The sequence below is a fragment of the Nicotiana tabacum genome, chromosome 22, assembly GCF_000715075.1.
Source record: "Nicotiana tabacum cultivar K326 chromosome 22, ASM71507v2, whole genome shotgun sequence".
Classification (NCBI taxonomy): domain Eukaryota; kingdom Viridiplantae; phylum Streptophyta; class Magnoliopsida; order Solanales; family Solanaceae; genus Nicotiana; species Nicotiana tabacum.
The window spans coordinates 33,354,071-33,374,539 of NC_134101.1; the positions used below are offsets into that span (position 1 = coordinate 33,354,071).

At 37.1% G+C, this 20,469-nt stretch overlaps 1 protein-coding gene and 1 non-coding gene across 2 annotated transcripts; both read left to right on the top strand.

The window, feature by feature from the left end:
• Positions 1–16,575: 16,575 nt before the first annotated feature.
• On the top strand, positions 16,576–18,699 carry LOC107820908 (myricetin 7/4'-O-methyltransferase 2). Its single transcript, XM_016647267.2, has 2 exons — positions 16,576–17,405; positions 18,089–18,699. Exons 1-2 carry the CDS (start codon positions 16,629–16,631, stop codon positions 18,398–18,400), a joined length of 1,089 nt encoding a protein of 362 aa, XP_016502753.1. The 5' UTR covers positions 16,576–16,628; the 3' UTR covers positions 18,401–18,699.
• Positions 17,443–17,544, top strand: LOC142176931 (U6 spliceosomal RNA). Its single transcript, XR_012705726.1, has one exon. It is a non-coding gene; the product is annotated as a U6 spliceosomal RNA (small nuclear RNA).
• Positions 18,700–20,469: the final 1,770 nt, after the last annotated feature.

Genomic DNA, 20,469 nt, shown 5'->3' on the forward strand with positions numbered 1-20,469 from the left:
TGTGTCGACTGCTCTTTCGCTGGGCAAGTTAAAAACTTCTTTTTGAAATTTTAGACCTTTTGATGATTGCATGTTTGGTATTCCACTCAAAATCGTGAAATGTGATATTAGGTGTTATGGGCCTTCATTTTTCTTGATATTTTTCTATGGAACCCGAAAGTTTCGTAAATATTTGCCCAATAATATTTTGTGTAGTGCAAGTGAAGGTTATTTGAGCTTGTGTTGATATAGTAATCGACAAGAGTCTTCATTGCGTTCATTGCAATTGAATTTATTTTTCATTTTGTTCTTTTTGTTTTTATTTTTAAGGTTTGTACTATCATATTAAATTGCTTACTTCTAAGACAATAAAGTGAAGTTGCAACTAAAATTAACAAAACTGAATGATAGATCATATGTAGTCTTTGGACTTATTCTTTTTTCTTTTGGCCGTTGTTCTGTAGAGACATGTTCATCAAGAAATATGGACAGAAGTGCATATCCTTCTCCAGAAGCTGAAATTGGTAGTGCTAGTTAGTTTTTTTATTTTTTCCTTTAATATAACTACACATATATATATATACATTTGGTCGCATCTATTATTTCTTAAATTGACTAGTACAAGTATCAGTACTATGCTTTCTTAGTATATCTTTTTTTCCTTTGTAGTTTCTTCCAGGAACGAAAAGAGAGGAAGAGGAAAATATAAATCTAAAACTGTAGATATTAAAACTAAGTACGGCGAAAAAATCACAATTACCATTCCAGATGACATTGATAGAGTAGTAGGTGATTGGGCAAGAGATATTGTTAATTGCTGTGGTTTTATCATTAGGAGCAGTATCTCATTCCGGGATGGGAATTGGCAAAAGATTGTTTCAAAATATGGAGAAATAATGTGGTGAAAGGTTAAGGTAACAAGTTATTTTCAATATTGTGTTGACTTCAAATTACATGATTTATTATTATAGTTATTTTTTGGTAAAACAGTGAAGTATTACCATTGACAACCAAATGCTTACACCTAATGAGCACTTCAGAGAGATCTCCACATCCTCGAACAAGGAAAAACATCACTCAACTAATTACATAGCTGCTGCCTCAAATAACTAGATCTACTTGCTTTCCTAGAGTATTTCAAGTGTTCTACTCTCTATACAATCTCTTTCTTTATCTGCATAAACACAACCTCAGTATTTACATTTATCCCTCTAAAAAGTTTTCAATTTCGAGCCTTCCATGTGTGGTAGAGCTTTGCACCCCATATTGCTACTGCTAATTCCTTCTTGAAATGCTTCCAATGTCTGGTTTTGATCCATTTCATGCATTGAGTTGTCCCTTTCCTCTGCATTCTGATACCCGACCACATTTCCAATTCATCTTGTAATTTCACTGTCCAACTACGCTCAGTAAAGAGGTGTAACTGGCTTTCAGCCTTGTTTTCATCACATAAGCATCACATTCCATCATCTACTGGTATATGGAGTCGGATAAACCTCTCTTTTGTTAACAACTTCTCTTGATTAGCCAACCATACTATAAACCTATGTCTAGGTAGCATAATGTTGTTCCATACTAAAGCAGTTTCTAACATTTTCTCCATGCTTCCCAGTAAGCTAATATATCTTTTACTGACAAAACATGCACAATTTGTTGTTAAACAGTAGTGCCATTATTGTACCAATTTGTCATAGCTACTTTAATGGAATTAAGCTTCCTCCAATACCAGCTGCTGTCAACATGTGGAGTGTGAATCCAGATATCGTGGTTCCCTCTCATATACACTCCATGTACCCATCTAATCCATAGTGAATCTGCTTTGGTTGCCAATTGCCAAATCAGATTTCCAACAGAAGCAATATTCCACAATTTACAACTATTGATATTCAACCCCCCATTCTTCTTTGGCTTATATATCTTTTCCCAGGAGACTAGTGCAACTTGTCTTTTCTTATCTATGCTTCCCCATAAGTAATCCTGACATTTCCTATCCACTTCTTTCAAAATGCTTTGTGGTAATATAAAAGCAGCCCCCTAGAAATTATACACTGAGAATAGGACTGCATTGATAATCTGCAGCATGCCTGCGTAGGACAAGTTTTTAGAATATGCACTTGTTATTCTAGAAGTTATTCTTTCTACCAGCTAATAGCACTCCACTTTGCTCCACTTTTTTGAAGAGAGAGGCAAACCCAGGTATCTAATTGGCAAAGTACCAAGTGAGAACCTAGTCATATGTACCATTTGATCTCTTAGGTTATCCTCAATCCCTGCTATAAAGATACTAGATTTATCCATGTTAGCTTCCAATCATGTTATATCACTAAAATGATTTAATGCCTCCATCATCCTCGCAATAGACTTTAGCTCTCCCTTACAGAATAACATTAAATCATCAGCAAATACTAAGTGAGTCAGCTTAGTATTCTTACACATTGGATGGAACTTAAAGTCAGGCAGTTCCCCCATCATTTTCAAAATCCTTGACAAATACTCCATGACTATCATAAATAACATTGGTGATATTGAATCTCCTTGCCTCAAACCTCTTTTCCCTTCAAAGTATCCATATCCTTCTCTATTAACCTTGATTGAAAATTTTGTGGTAGTAACACATACCATGACTAGATTAGTAAATGCTTTTGGAAAGCCATACCCAATCAATGCCTCCTTAAGAAATTCCCAACTAACTATGTCATATGCCTTCCTTAGATCTATCTTCATCATACACCTAGGCGATGTTTTCCTGTTGTAGTGCCTAAGGATGTCATGGCATATCAACACATTATGCACTAAGGTACTTCTCCTGACAAAGGCTGCTTGATTCTCTGCAACTATACATCTAACTTCCTCTCTAAGTCTCCCACATATCATCTTTGATATAACCTTATACAAGACATTACAACATGATATAGGTCGGAACTGCCTTGCATTTTGAGGTACTGAAACTTTAGGAATTAATGAAATAATTGTTGCATTCAGTTGCCTCAACAGGTTCACATTGCTAAAAAATTCCAGCACTGCTTGAGTTATATCATTACCTATAACGCCTCAGGCTGCTTTGAAAAAGTCACTTCCATACCCATCGGGACCTGGACTCTTGTTCTTGTCAATGCTGAATATAGCCTTTTTCACATCTTCACTTCTATAGGGCTGGACTAAGGCAACTTGTTACCCAAGTGTTAATCTAGGACCATTGTGTAAGAAACTCTTGAAAGCTCTTACCCTTTTCAAAGACTTTTTATTGTTATAGTTAAAAATAATATAATGCTAGTTTTATATATTTTCATGATAAGTTTGAGTTCTTGGTACAAGCCTTTGTGGTGAGTACTATGCAAAGGCTTTTTAGAGCATGGAAAGCTTGATTGAGCATTCACTACTCTCGCTACGTTGCTAATAGAAATATATTATCTCATCGATATTGTGATAACCTAAAATGTCATCTTTAAATTTAATAAATAATTCTGTATTCTAAAACCTCTAAAAGTACAATGTATCATTCCTCGACTTGCGTGCGTAGTCCGTACAATTTTTCAGAAAGTTTTTATATGAAAAATAGATTAAAATATGAAATAGAGCTTTAAAATCCAACTGAGTTGACTTTGGTCAATATTTTAAGCAAAAGGACCCGAATTAGTATTTTGATAATTTCGATAGGTCTGTATCATGATTTAGGACTTGGGCGTATGCCCGAAATCGAATTCCGAGGTCCCTAGCCCAAGATATGGAATTTTGATGAAAAATTAAAAGCTTGAAAGCTTAATGATCTTTAAGAAATTACTGATGTTGGATTTATTGACCTCGAGTCTGTATTTTGGTTTCGGATCCCGGTATAGGTCCACTATAATATTTATGACTTGTCTGCTGAATTTCGTGAGATTTGAAGTTGATTTGACGTGATTCGGACGTCCGGTTGTAAAAATATAAGATTTAAAGTTTTCTTGAAAATTTCCTTTGATTTGGAGCCCGATTCGTAGTTCTAGGTGTTATTTTGGCGATTTGATCGCGCGAGCAAGTTTGTATGATGTTTTTAGACTTGTGTGCATATTTGGTTTGGAGCCCCGAGGGCTCGGGTGAGTTTCGAATAGGCCACGTGATGTTTTGGACTTTGAAAATCTGGTATTTTGCTGCAGTAGGTGTTCTGGCATGTCCTTCTTCGCGTTCGCGAAGGTACTCTCGCGAACGCGAAGAGTGAATTGGGCAGCTGAAGTTTTCTTCTTCGCGAACGCGAAGGCTTTGTCGCGAACACGAAGCGATGGGGGCGTTACCCTTCGCGAATGCGACCAGCTCCTCGCGAACGCGTAGTGTTAGGTACACCTGGGGGAGGGTTGATCATTCCTTCATTGCGAACACGAGCAATTCCTCGCGAACACGAAGGCCACGGGGAAAAATCCTTCGTGAACGTGAAGGAGTACTCACGAATGCAAAAGCCATAGACTGCTACTCATCGCGAACGCGACAGGCCCTTCGCGAACGCGAAGAAGGACTGACGCCTGTGACTTAAAACAGAACCAAAACGGGATTTTTTCCATTTTTCACAAACCCTCAATTAGAACTCGGCTTAGGGGCGATTGCAAAGGAGTTTTTTACGATTTCGAACTAGGTAAGTGTTCTTTATATCATATAGTGATTGTATTTCATAAATCTAAGTCTATATTCATCATTTATTTCGGATTTAGATGGAAGAAATTGAAATTTTTATAAAATCTTCCAAAAATAAAAATTTAAGATTTGAAAGTCCATTTGACATCGAAATTTGATAAATTTTGTATGGTTGGACTCGTATCGGAACGTGTGTTCGAATTTCGTAAGTTTTTCCACGATTTGAGACGTGGGTCCCACTGTCAAATATTTTAATGAATTTTGGATTTTTATTCGAAAAATTAGTAAATTCATATGGAATTAATTCCTATTATTCGTATTAAATATATCGAATTGTTTGTGAATAGATTTGAAGTTTTTGGAGATAAATTTAAAAGGAAAAGCTGTGGTTGAGTAATTGATTGAAATTTGCAAAGCGAGGTAAGTGTCGTGGTTAACCTTGACTTGAGGAAATAGAACCCTTAAATTATTTGTTATGTGAATTGCATATGAACGACATATAGGCGAGGTGATGAGTGTCTATACGTCATCAAATTAATTGTTTGCCTACTTACTTGAAAAAACATAAATTGTTTTAAATCATGAATTAATTATTATAATAATTGTTTCTCTTTTATTCTTTGTCAAATATTAATTTTTAAATTCCTGCATTAATTATTACATGCTATTTGAATTATGTGCCTTAATTGTGATTTGACATTTAGCATATTAAATATTAAACTGCATATTTTCTCTCTGATTTCCATAATAATTTGCTATTTGCCTTTGTTTGTTTCATAATTAAATTATAATTATTATATGCTTATTGTCTTATAATTTTATATTAATTGTTATATTTATTGGGAAAATTTTTTATATAAGAATTGGTAAATGAATATGTTGGAGGAGCGGGTTGCACGCCGCAACAGGATTGATTATAATGAATATATTGGAGGATCGGGTTGCACGCCGCAACAGAATTAATTATAATGAATATTGGAGGATCGGGTTGCACGCCGCAACATACTTATTAAAAGTCCATATTAGAGGATCGGGTTATTAAAAGTCCATATTGGAGGATTGGGTTGCACGCCGCAACAGACTTATTTAAAAGTCGACATACATATATATATATTGGGGAATCGGGTTACACGCCGCAACAGACTTGATTAAAATGAATATATTGGAGGAGCGGGTTGCATGCCTCAACGGAACCGAATGTGAATATATTGTGAGAGCGGGTTGCACGTTGCAACAGAATTGAATGTGAATATATTATGAGAGCAGGTTGCACGCTGCAACAGAATTGATGGAAATGATAATTGGTTATGACTGCTGAGTTGGCTTCAATTATTATAAATGAGTTACCTGATTTATTTCTATTATTGTTGCTATTATTAATATTGTATACAGGTAATGTAAGTGACCTACCTTAGCCTCGTCACTACTTCGTCGAGGTTAGGCTCAACACTTACCAGTACATGGGGTCGGTTGTATTGATACTACACTCTGCACTTCTTATGCAGATTTTGTAGTTGGTCCCAGTGGCGTACCATAGACTTGCTCGGATTTCAGCTACCAGAGGAGACTTGAGGTATAACTGCATGGCGTCTGCAGTTCTGAAGTCCCCGTCTATTTTACTTTAGTTGTGTGTTTATTCCCAAACAACTTTATTTTATTCAGACCTTATTTGTATTTATTCTAGAAGCCCGTGCACTTGTGACACCAATTCTAGGATGGCATTTAGACACCGTTATTTTTATGGATTATTCACTATATTTCAAACTTTGCTTCCGCATTTGTTTCTTTGTTATTAATAAATTTAAAATTATTTTAAAAATGGATAATATTATTCTAACGTTGGCTTGCCTAGCAAGTGAAATGTTAGGCGCCATCACGGTCCGAAGGTGGAAATTTCGGGTCGTGACAGTTGGTATCAAAGCACTAGGTTACATAGGTCTCACGAGTCACGAGCAAGCTTAGTAGAGTCTGAAGGATCGGTATGAGGATGTCTGTACTTATCTCTCAGAGGCTATGAAGTTTAGGAACAACATCACTTCTTTCTTCTTCTGTCGTCGAATTTATTCTATCATCGATGATTGAACCATTCTACTCTTATTCTCTCGCAGGTGGTGAGAACACGTAATACCTCTACCGATGGACAGGGACCAGAACCCCCGGTGGCAACTATGACCAGGGGTAGAGGTAGAGGTCGAGGTCGTGCTAGAGGCCGAGGTAGAGCTCAGTCCAAAGCTCGAGCAGCTGCACCTGTTGAAGAACCTCAGGTAGACCTTCAGAAGGAGGTTCCAGTTCAGAATGTACCAGCTGAACCAGTTCAGGTCCCGGAAGGATTCATAGCTACTCCAGTGCTTCAAGACGCTCTAGTTTGTTTGGTGAGTCTTATTTAGGGCGTGTCCCAGAATGGTACATTTCCAGTGACACCAGCCGTCTCACAGGCTAGGGGAGGAGCACAAACTCCCACTACTCCCGCTCCGGAGCAGATGGCTCCCCAGAATCAGGCTCCAGTAGCCCCGCCAGTTGGGGTAGTTCAGCCAGTTGTTGCGGCACAGATCGGTGATAGGCCCTCCATGTCTTTTGAGGCCTTATTGAGACTGGATAAGTTTACCAAGCTCTTTCCAGTTCACTTCAGTGGTACACCTTCTGAGGATGCACAGGATTATCTTGAACGCTGCCATGAGGTGCTGTGGAACATGGGTATAGTTGAGACCAATGGGGTTGATTTTGCTGTATTTCAGATGACGAGTTCCGCCAAGAGGTGGTAGAGAGATTACACATTGACCCGACCAGTCGGATCGCCTGCACTTACATGGGAGCAGTTCTCTCGGCTATTTCTAGAAAAGTTCCTCCCTATCACACTGAGAGAGGAATTCCGTAAGCAATTTGAGTGTCTACAACAGGGCAGTATGACTGTTACTCAGTATGAGTCCCGTTTTGTGGATTTTGCCCGTCATGTTCTCCTTTTACTACCTACAGAGGGAGAGAGAGTGAGGAGGTTTATTGAGGGACCCACTCACCCTATCAGACTTTAGATGGCCAAGGAGACCGAAAGTGAGATTTCTTTTCAGGCAGCTACTAATGTCGCAAGGAGGTTCGAGATGGTTCTTGCATAGGAGAGAGGGCAGAGGTCCGATAAGAAGCCTCGTCAGTTCGGTAGTTTCAGTGGTGCCTCGTCTGGAGGTAGAGGTAATTTTGGTAGGGGTCAGCCTCCCAAACCATTTCATTCAGCACTTCATGCATCTCCCGGTGCTTCAGGGAGTCACGATCCTATTATGCCTTACTTTGGGCAGCCAGCATTCAGTGCACATTCAGCTCCTATCAGTGCACCACCACTCCAGAGTTACTATAATGGTTATCCGGCCCCCTGCCCTCTCTCCTATGCAAGAACCATCTTCAGCAACCACGGCATCAGGATGGGTGCTATGAGTGTGGGAACATTGGTCACATTAGGAGGTATTTCCCTAGATTGGCGAGTAACAGATCTCGGCAAGATTCTCGTGCCATCATACCGGCACCGATTGCTTCACCGCCTGCTCAGCCAGCTAGAGGTAGGGGTCAGGTAGCTAGAGGTGGAGGTCAGGCTATTAGAGGTGGAGGTCAGGCCATTAGAGGTGGAGGTTAGACCGTTAGAGGTGGAGGCCAGCCAGTCAGAGGCCGTCCCAGGGACGCAGTTTAGAGTGGTGGGGCCCAGCCCCGATTTTATGCTTTTCTAGCTAGGCCTGAGGCCGAGTCATCTGATGTTGTGATCACAAGTATTATTCCAGTTTTCCATAGAGATGTTTCAGTTCTATTTGATCCAGGATCTACTTATTCCTATGTGTCCTCCAATTTTGCTTCATATTTGGTTGTGCCTTGTGATTCTCTGAGTGCTTCTGTGTGTGTATCTACACCGGTGGGAGACTCTGTTATAGTAGATCATGTCTATCATTCGTGTGTGGTTACTATTGGTAATCTTGAGACTAGTGTGGATCTTCTACTTCTTGATATGGTAGATTTTGATATCATCTTAGGTATGGATTGGCTGTCCTCTTATCATGCTATATTGGATTGTCATGCCAAGACAGTGACCCTAGCTATGCCGGGGTTACCTTGGTTAGAGTGGAAAGGAACTCCTGGTCATTCTGCCAGCAGGGTTATTTCTTATATGAAAGCTCGGCGTATGGTAGAGAAAGGGTGTCTAGCCTATTTGGCTTATATTCGCGATCCCAGTGCGGATGTCCCTTCTATGAACTCAGTACCAGTTGTTCGTGAATTTGCAGAAGTATTTCCTGCAGATCTGCCGGGGTTGCCACCCGACAAAGATATTGACTTCTGTATTAATTTGGCTCGGGTCACTCGGCCCATTTCTATTCCACCATACCGTATGGCCCCGCCAGAGTTGAAAGAATTGAAAGAGAAGTTGCAGGACTTGCTTGATCAGGGATTCATTAGACCCAGTGTCTAGCCCTGGGGTGCACCAGTATTATTTGTAAAGAAGAAAGATGGCTCTATGCGGATGTGTATAGACTATCGGCAGTTGAACAAGGCCACTATCAAAAACAAATATCCGCTGCCAGGAATTGATGATTGATTTGATCAGCTTTAGGGTGCCAAGGTATTTTCGAAAATCGATTTGAGGCCTGGTTACCATCAGTTGAAGATTAGGGCATCTAATGTATCTAAAATAGCTTTTCGAACTCAGTATGGGCATTATGAATTCCTAGTGATGTCATTTGGGTTGACAAATGCCCCAGCAGCATTTATGGATTTGATGAATCGGGTGTTCAAGCCTTATTTGGATTCTTTTGTAGATGTATTCATTGATGACATCTTGATTTACTCCAGCAGTCGAGAGGAACATGAGTAGCATCTTCGAAGTGTGCTTCACACCTTGAAAAATAATCAGTTATATGCCAAGTTTTCAAAATGTGAGTTTTGGTTAGACTCGGTTGCCTTTTTGGGGCATGTTGTATCGGCAGAAGGCATAAAGGTGGATCCTAAGAAGATTGAGGTTGTTCAGAGTTGGCCTAGACCTACTTCAGTTACAGAGATCCGGAGTTTCCTGGGTTTAGCAGGTTATTATCTTCGGTTCGTGGAAGGGTTTTCATGTATAGCAAGCCCATTGACCAGATTAACCCAGAAAGATGTCCCATTCGGATGGTCAGACGAGTGTGAGTTGAGCTTTCGGAAGCTCAAGACCGCTTTGACTACGGCGCCAGTGTTGGTATTACCCACAGGTTCAGGATCGTATACGGTATATTATGACGCATCTCACATTGGGCTTGGTGCAGTATTAATGCAAGATGGCAAGGTAATTGCATATGCGTCGCGGTAGTTGAAAGTTCACGAGAAGAATTATCCTGTTCATGACTTAGAATTGGCAGCCATTGTTCATGCGTTGAAGATTTGGAGGCATTACCTCTACGGTGTCTCGTGTGAGGTATTTACTAATCATCGTAGCCTTCGGTATCTGTTCTAACAAAAAATTTTAATTTGAGGAAGAGAAGATGGTTGGAGTTGTTGAAAGACTATGATATCACCATTTTGTATCACCCGAAAAGGCCAATGTGGTGGTCGATGCTTTGAGTAGAAAGGATGTGAGTATGGGCAGTCTTGCGTATATTCCGATTGGTGAGAGGCCATTAGTTGTAGATGTTCAGACTTTGGCTAATCAGTTCATAAGATTAGATGTTTCAGAACCCAGTCGGGTTCTAGCTTGCCCAGTTGCTCGGTCTTCTTTATATGAGTGCATCAGAGAGAGGCAGTATGATGATCCTCATTTACTTGTCCTTAAGGAGACGGTGCGGCACGGTGATGCCATACATGTTGCTGTGGGGGAAGATGGGGTTCTGCGAATGCAGGGTCGTATTTGTGTGCCTAATGTGGATGGGCTTCATGAATTAATTCTTGAAGAAGCACACAGTTCCAGGTATTCTATTCATCCAGGTACCGCCGAAATGTATCAAGATTTGCGGCAATATTATTGGTAGAGGAGAATGAAAAAGGATATAGTTGCACATGTAGCTCGGTGTCTGAATTGTCAGCAAGTTAAGTACGAGCATCAGAGACCTGGTGGTTTGCTTCAGAAGTTAGAAATTCTTGAGTGGAAGTGGGAGCGTATCACTATGGATTTTGTTGTTGGTCTCCCACGGACTCAGAGAAAATTTGACGCAGTTTGGGTCATTGTGGACAGGTTGACCAAGTCAGCACATTTCATTCTAGTGGCAGTTACCTTTTCTTCGGAGAGGTTAGCTGAAATTTACATTCGTGAGATTGTCCGCCTTTACGGTGTGTCGTGTCTATTATTTCAGATCGAGGTACGCAGTTTACCTCGCATTTCTGGAGGGCTTTACAGCGTGAGTTAGGCACACGGGTGGAGTTGAGTACAACATTTCATCCACATACAGACGGACAGTCAGAGCGCACTATTCAGATGTTGGAAGATATGCTCTGTGCTTGTGTTATAGACTTTGGAGGTTCTTGGGATCATTTCTTGCCACTTGCGGAGATTGCTTATAATAATAGCTACCAGTCGAGCATTCAAATGGCTCCATATGAGGCATTATACGGAAGGCGATGCCGATAGGCGAGGTGAGTGTCGTGGTTAACCTTGACTTGAGGAAATAGAACCCTTAAATTATTTGTTATGTGAATTACATATGAACGATGTATAGGCGAGGTGACGAGTGTCTATACGTCGTCAAATTAATTGTTTGCCTGCTTACTTGAAAAATCATAAATTGTTTTAAATCATGAATTAATTATTATAATAATTATTTCTCTCCTATTCTTTATCAAATATTAATTCTTGAATTACTGCACTAATTATTACATGCTATTTGAATTATGCTCCTTAATTGTTATTTGACATTTAGCATATTAAATATTAAACTGCATATTTTCTCTCTGATTTCCATAATAATTTGCTATTTGCCTTTGTTTGTTTCATAATTAAATTATAATTATTGTATGCATGTTGTCTTATAATTTTATATTAATTGTTACATTTATTGGGAAAATTTCTTATATAAGAATTGGTAAATGAATATGTTGGAGGAGCGGGTTGCACGCCGCAACAGGATTGATTATAATGAATATATTGGAGGATCGGGTTGCATGCCGCAACATAATTAATTATAATGAATATATTGGAGGATCGGGTTGCACGCCGCAACAAACTTATTAAAAGTCCATATTGGAGGATCGGGTTGCACGCCGCAATAGACTTATTAAAAGTCCATATTGGAGGATCGGGTTGTACGCCGCAACAGACTTATTTAAAAGTTGACATACATATATATATATTGGGGGATCGGGTTGCACGCCGCAACAGACTTGATTAAAATGAATATATTGGAGGAGCGGGTTGCACGCTGCAACAGAACCGAATGTGAATATATTGTGAGAGCGGGTTGCACGCTGCAACAGAATTGAATGTGAATATATTGTGAGAGCAGGTTGCACGCTGCAAACAGAATTGATGGAAATGATAATTGGTTATGACTGCTGAGTTGACTTCAATTATTATAAATGAGTTACCTGATTTATTTCTATTATTGTTATTGTTATTAATATTGCGTACAGGTAATGTAAGTGACCCGCCTTAGCCTCGTCACTACTTCGTCGAGGTTAGGCTCAGCACTTACCAGTACATGTGGTCGGTTGTACTGATACTACACTCTGCACTTCTTGTGCAGATTTTGGAGTTGGTCCCAGCGGCGTACCATAGACTTGCTAGGATTTCAGCTACCAGAGGAGACTTGAGGTATAACTGCATGGCGTCCGCAGTTCTGAAGTCCCTGACTATTTTACTTTAGCTATGTGTTTATTTTCAGACAGTTTTATTTTATTCAGACCTTTATTTGTATTTATTCTAGAAGCTCATGCACTTGTGACCCCAATTCTGGGATGGTATTTAGACACCGTTGTCTTTTATGGATTATTCACTATATTTCAGAATTTACTTCCGCAATTGTTCTTTGTTACTAATAAATTTTAAAAATTATTTTAAAAATGGATAATATTATTCTAACGTTGCCTTGCCTAGCAAGTGAAATGTTAGGCGCCATCATGGTCCGAAGGTGGGAATTTTGGGTCGTGACAGACATGAAGATGTTGAGCTCGAGGACTAGAAATACCTAGTAGAGTATTTTGGAAGTTCTGAATTTAAGGTAACTTAATAATAATGTTTGGTTCACTACTCTTTGAATAATGATTTCATAATCTGTTGACTTAGTGCAGGTTGTAAGCGAGAGAAATAGAAAGAATAGGGAAAAACAAATAACTAAGCATGCTTGTGGTACAAGGTCTTTTGCAGAATTAGAGGAATCGATGGTGAAAATATATTTATTATCATGCTATCATATATATTTCTTGTTATCTATATATTCATTTATTTGATTATTTATGTTTTCCTATTGAACTATATTGTAGAAAAATCGCATCACTGGAGAAAAAGAAACACCAGATCGAGTCTAGGAGATCCAACATACACGTAAAAATGATAATGGAGAAATTGTGTGGGTGGATCCACAATCCCAACAAATTCATGTAATATTCTTAAATCACTACATTATTATCTTTTTATATATTTTTTTTACTGTAAATGGCTACACGTAATTGCAGGGCCAACTACAGGAACTAGTGGCTCAGTAACAATCTGAAGAGAACGAGCATCCCATGACTAGAGATGAGATTTTATCCTCCAGTGAGAGAACATGCTATATTCGTGGTAAAGGGTACGGAAAGAAGCCTCCAAAAAAGAGTCACATTCAAGCAGCAAACTTAGAGGCTAGTGTGTCTTCTGCGATGGTAACTGTGCGTCAAGAAATGCAAGCAGAAATACAAGCTGAGATGAGTCGAAAGTTGCAAGAAGAACGTGAACAAATGGGTGTCGAATTAAAAAGTAACATGGAACAAGAGTTGCAAAGGAAGTTAGAAGAGAAGCTTGAGCACGTGAATGTGGAAGTAGACAACCGGATCAATGTAGAAGTAGCCAAGAGGATTCAAGAACAACTTGCTGCTATCATGACTGGAATGCAACAGGTGATCTACTCTTATTATTTCTGTACTCTTCCTTCCTTCTTGACTATTCTTCTTCTTCTTCTTTTTTCTTGAATTTTCTTCCTTCTTGGCAATTCTTCTCTTCATATCTTTTGTGAGGCACATAATGTGTTTGATAAAATACTTTTTTTTATGAGGTACATAATATTTGGACAAGAGTGGGTTGCTCTAGTGGTGAACACCTTCCACTTCCAACCAAGAGGTTGTGAGTTCGAGTCACCCCAAGAGCAAGGTGGGGAGTTCTTGGAGTGAGGGAGCCGAGGGTCTATCGAAAATAGTCTTTCTACCCCAGGGTAGGGGTAAGGTCTGCATACACACTACCCTCCCCAAACCCCACTAGTGCGATTATACTGGGTTATTATTATTATTATTGTATGAGGTACATAATGTGTTTGATAAAATACCTGGGAGGGATCTTGGTTTATATTCTAATACAACTATAAAAATTCTAGCCTATTTTATGATATTATTGGGCAGAAGTGTCTATTTTATGAGAAATTTTGGTTTGTTTCTGATATTATTCTGCAGAAGTGTATATTCCGGTGGAACTATAAGAATGCTAGCCTATATTATGGGTTTGTTTCGAATGTTTTTATGAGAAATTTGGGTTTGTTTAGAATGATAACCTATTTTATGATATTACTGTCAAGCCTACTGAATTTCATAAGTTTGGATGCCGACAATTAATAAGAAGGGAAAATTCCATACACTGCTCTTTATAGCTTCTCATGTTCTTGCCAGGATTAGTCTCTGGAGGTGTCCTTTTTTTGGGATCAAATGGACGATCTGAAGTTCATATTTTAGCTAAGTTTTGTAGCTGAAATTTTCTGAATTTTAGATATTTATTGTCATTGTTAGTTGGAGATTTTGATCAGGGAATCAAAATTTGCAAAGCTGGTTTTGCTTCTCTTTTTTTTTTTTTTTTTTTGTGGGGAGGAAGTATGGATGTGTAGGTGAGTAATCGTTCTTGTTATTTCTGAAAATGGGAATCGGGAGCAGTATCTTGGAAGACATATATAGCAAAGTCCAATTTTGATTCTAGACTTTTAAAAGAGGATATGAGCTCGGCAATAAAAATTGGAGATCTGGATAATATATTTGTCTTATAAGCCCTTTTGGATCTGAACATAGTAACTTTGTTTGGATAAGTAAAAGATAAATTGACTTTTTTATAGTAAGAGGTATTTATTTAAGTACTTAGTTGTTTTTAATCATACTAAAAAATATTATATTGGCAAAAAGACGATCTCTGTAATCCTTATGTAGTACTCTTTTATAAATGTTTAGTTATTGTTGGTATTTCTTTCTACACCAAAGTAGTTACATATAGCTTTTGCAGTTCGATGTAGTACCCTTGTGCAAATGTTTAGTTATTGGATTGGTAGTATTTCTGTGGAATCTCTCAGTCTTGGTGTCATATTGTTGTAAATCTGGTTTATGGTGAAGTAAAATGAAGCCTGATTGTTGTCTTAGAAATAAATTATCAATGTTTTGCGCAAGAATTTTTTGTTTATTATGAAGCTCTCGAGCTTAAGTCGCTTCTTCGACCTAATGTTCTTATTTGTATCTTTTTTCACCTTAATGTTATCTTCAAGCTCTAACAATGTGATCTTGTACTTTTTTCTTTAATAATAGGGACAAGGTTCTTAAATAATGGTGACAATGAAGGAGGATCTTGAAGCTAAGGCCCTCAATGTTTTGCTTTTTGATTATATGTATATGCGTACAATGACAATGAAGTATTATGTAGTATATATGCGGAGGAGCTTGAAGGTAAGGCACTAAATATTTTGCTTTTTGGTTATATGTATATGCGTACAATGACAATGAAGTATTGCCTAGTATATATGTAACTGAATTTTTAGTAATGGAAGTGTTTAGTATTTGGTTTAGGAAATTCTTTTGGTGTTTATTAAATACTATTGGATGATCTTAAACTTATATATTAATATTAATATATAAGTTTCAGTTGCTACTAAATATCTTTCTTCAGAAGCAATATTAGAGTTGTCACTAATGGCTAATCATTTTTGTGGCAACTAAGGTGCCACTAAATGTGACTCTTCAGTAGCTTTATTAGATTTTCCACTGATGACTTATCATTTTGTGGAAACTAAGTCGCCACTAAATGTCACTCTACAGTAGCGCTATTAGAGTTGCCACTGATGATTAATTATTTTTGTGGTGACTAAGTCGCCACTAAATGTTACTCTTCAGTAGCGACTTCAATAAAATCAGTTTGGTGGAACTCTTTCTTGTGGCGAGTACATTTAGTTTTTATAGCGACAACATCGCCACAAAATGTATACATTCTGTGGCAACCTCATGTTGTCGCCACTAGTAACATTCAGTAATGGAAGTACTTGCAACAGTTCCATAGTCGCTACTGTAAACATTTTGCTGATAGCAATAATTAACTGCTAATTAAAATGGGATAAGCCCATTGTCTGAATCAGAAATATGCAGCAACCAAATATTTATGACAAATTGAAGCAATATAAATTTTTCGTAGTTGACTACGGAAACTCGATTTGCATTTTGATCACAAAAAACAAATAGACGTAGTAGTGTAAAAAAGAATTTATACCATAAGGCAACTTTAAAGGTAATTAAAAGTAAATATTCATAATATGTGAATTTGATTTTCTAAAAGAATAAGATAAGTAATTTTTTAAAACAAGTTAAATTACAGTAATTTGTACAAAAATAAATATACACTGCAATAAACCTCACGGAGTATTGTATTAGTAATGTAAGGTCGGTAAGCGCCATGTAAATGCAAATCAACCTAATCTTAGACTCCTACCGCCGCCAGCATTATTTCCCAAACTGCATAAGCAAAGCCGTTCTTGGGACGTGCCCAATTAAATTAAAGTCATATATCTGTAGATAGATTAAAGCAAATTCTTTATACATTGACTGCCGGTGTATATTACTTAAACTTCTATATAAATTGGTATTGCAGCTTAAATAATTGACAAAATTAGGCTACAAGCTAAGGTCCTCCAATGGCAAAGAACGAGAACATTCGCGCTGATCTTGAGCAGCTCCTACAAGCTGAAGCTCAAACATGGGACTACATTTTGAGTTTCGTGCGTCCTTCTTGTATAAGATGTGCAGTTGAACTACGAATTCCTGATATTCTTCGCAAACATGGGATTATGACAATTTCTGACCTTGTTGCGTCTCTACCTAATCTGAACCCTTCTAAAATTTCCTTTCTCCCCGTTTTAATGCGAATTTTAGTTCATTCTGGCCTTCTCAATTACCAAAAAGAGGTAGATAGCTATTCCTTCACAACTGCTGGCTCTCTCCTCATAGAAAATGAACCTTTTAGCAAGAGGTCACATTTCCTTTTTAGCCAAAATCCTGTTATTACGTTAAAGCCATTTTCTTCCTTGAGCCATTGGTTACAAGATGATCTTCCCACTGCTTTTGACACAACGTACGGGAAATCCATGTGGGATTATTGCGCTGACGAGCCAAAATTTGGTAGTATTTTTAATGATGCAATGGCTAGTGATTCTAAATTGTTTTCCCATTTGTTCATTAATTCTGAGCAGTGTAAGCATGTTTTTGAGGGTTTAACGTCGTTGGTAGATGTTGGAGGTGGCACTGGAACTTTGGCTATGGCTATAGCTAATGCTTTTCCAAGATTGAATTGCATTGTGTTTGATCTCCCTCATGTCATTGGTGATCGAAAGGGAATAACGACTGGGAACTTGGAGTTTGTTGCTGGGAGTATGTTTGATAACATTCCTTATGCTAATGCAATCTTACTCAAGGTATTACATTACTTTTCCTAATTTAATCATTTTTCAGGTCCCTTCGGGATATCCGATAAAATTGGAAAGATAAGGATAAGATTCACATGGACATTGCGCAAGAATGACATGCACAAATCAAGAAATGGTCCAAATTTTAAATTTAAAAATCATTTTTTCAACATTAATTTTATTGACCTTTACGCGCACTATAATACATGAAGTCGCAAAATAGTTTCTTTTACGTTAAAGTAATTGAACTTATACTCAACTATAATGGTCAAGTCACAGTAAACATTACCCTATTAATTAACGTTTAGTTACTTTATTATCATAGAGGATAATATTCAATTACTTTAATGTATAAGAAAACACTAATTATGTGACGTAGTTGTTATAAAGAGTAACTTTACCCCCTATAAGTGAAATCCTTGTGAATATAGTTAGTAACAGTATTCCCTTGAGATGTTAGTGTAAAATTTAATCGAAAATATTCCTATACTGTAATTATTTATATTTCTTTAGCTGAGGGTCTTTTAGCTGAGGGTCTATCGAAAACGACCTTTTCGATCTCTTAGAGTAAGGGTAAGGCTGCGTACATCCTACTCTCCACATACCGCACTTATGAGAATCCACGGAATTATTATTGTTGTTTGTTGTTGTATAATTACTTATATATAGTTGTAACTGCATGGGTAAAACAGTTTATTTTGCACAACTGGAGTGACGAAGACTGTGTGAAGTTACTGAAGAAATGCAGAGAGTCAATTCCAAGTAAAGAGAAGGGAGGGAAAGTGATGGTCATAGACATAGTAATAGAGGATTATTCGAGCAATAATATTAATGAGCAGCTTGTTCAAGTACAGCATTTCATGGACGTTATCATGAGGATTAGTTACGGTGCCAAAGAGAGAACTAAGACGGAATGGGAAAAGCTTTTCCTAGATGCTGGTTTTAGTGACTATAAAATAACAGCCAATTTTGGCATGAGGTCTCTAATTGAAATCTATCCTTAAACAAGCATATGGTTATGGATCATCATATCTTTAATTGAAAAAATAAAATGAAGCTTTGCCACAGTTGCTTAACAGTCCCTAATTTCTTAATTAGTTTGGCATCTTATTTGGGGAAACATAAGTTGATTTTATGGATGTATTTGGTATGAAAGAAGCACACTTTTCGGAATTGTGCATTTTCATTGTTGTGGGTGTATTTTTATTGGTGTATTTTTGTTGACTCAGAATTATGTATTTTTATATCTAACGTGAAAAAGTTCCAAGTTTGTCCTACTAATAATATAACTCAGTTTCGAATACACCCCTTATATTTTAAAATCACATGCTAACATCCCATATATTATGAAAATTCTACATTTACGCCCCCATGAGTTATATCACTATACGTATTTGTAACTAAATTATTTTCAAATATAATACAAAAGGAAAATAATTAATATAAAGTTTTTATTTATTATTTATGAAGTTTAAAGGATAAACATTTTTATTAAAATATTTATTCACACCTTTGATTAATTGTGTTTTGGAATATGTGTCTTTTAAAATTCTTAAATAGAAAATGAACACAAATTACTTATGACTTTTTTTAAAAACAAATTAGAAACAAGAAAATTACTTAATGATTTTTAAGTCACTTTTCTACATTTCCTATTTATAAGCCTTGATATCCTAAAATATTTATTCTCTTTTTAAATCAAAGACGTGAATAATTTTTTTATAAAAAAACATTATTCATCTCGTATATATCTTTATATCACTAACGAAGCTCCACCGTGAAAGGGTGGACTCCCATGTCTAAATTATCAAGAAAAAATATTGATATTTCCTCCTTAACTTTTGATTAAATTTAAAACTATACCCTCATTAAGAAGTTAGGGGCAAAAATAATTTTTTTAAAAGACATAATAAGATTAAATCAAAAGTTTAATAGAAGGCAAACTTTAGTCAATTTCAATTATTTTTTTTTGGTAATAAATGCCATAACAAACCAACACTTTAATGCAATTTAAGAGCATCCCGGTGTTACACTATTATAACGACAAGGACCTCCCTTATCCGCTATGTCCTCCTAATACATCCCAACAAGAAAAACTAACAAAAGAACAAATACATATTGGAACTCTAGCTATCTACAGATATGTTGAATCAATGATAGACATTTTCGCGCCTTCTTTATTGTTTGTAGGTCTTCTAGCCTTGCTTTAATCTCTCTTTGTATTTGTGCTGCCACAAAATCTATATTTACACATGTACTTCTAAAAAAATTCGAGTTTCTTGCTTTCCATGTGTGATATATCAGTGCTCCCCATATAGCTGAGGCCACTTTCTTCTTCATATGCTTCCACTTCCTAGTATTCAACCAATGCAATATTTGAGTAACCCCTTTGCTCCCTAATTGTATACCCAACAATGCACTAAGTTCATCCCTTACTGCTTGATCCACGTCCAATTCGCACTCAATAGTAAGTGAAAAAGGTCGTTGGAAGAATAGTACCCAATAAGAGTCGGGGTCGATTTTCACAGGGAGTTTAATATGAGTGTTAGGGGTATACTCTTGAAGAAAGCAAATGGAATAACTAGATTGCATTTCCAAATACAGAGTTTTAATTTCTAATTCTAATTTTACTCTACCAATATTAAGCTAAGAGAATAAACTAGAAAGCGAATGATTATTTTTGGTATTTTTTCCAAATAGTTAAAAAGCCTAGGGATGTGACCTTAACCTAGGTGTTCGCCTAATGGGTTAAATACGTTAACACTTGTTTTGTTGATTGGGGTGTATTATAGCTCTCAACTCTACGTTACCCACTCAATACCTCTCGTTCATAGAGTGATTTTGTCCAATTTGTCTTTCTCAAACCCAAATGGGTATCAAGCTAAATAGTTGACGAGTTCTCACTATATCTAGTTTGAACTCTTTAATTGGGCTAATCAAACCCTCAATTATTCCAATTCCTTGTTAGCCAAGTTATCCTAGATTTGGTCAATCATTCTCAAGTAAAGACCAAGTCAAAAAGGTATGAATCAATGTTTGTAATCATTAATTCTAAAATTAAAGCATAAACTAG

Coding starts and splice junctions, on each gene's coding strand:
- LOC107820908 (XM_016647267.2), top strand. CDS start 16,629: ATGGCAAAGAACGAGAACATTCGCGCTGATCTTGAGCAGCTCCTACAA. Junction 17,406..18,088: donor CTAATGCAATCTTACTCAAG/GTATTACATTAC, acceptor TGGGTAAAACAG/TTTATTTTGCACAACTGGAG.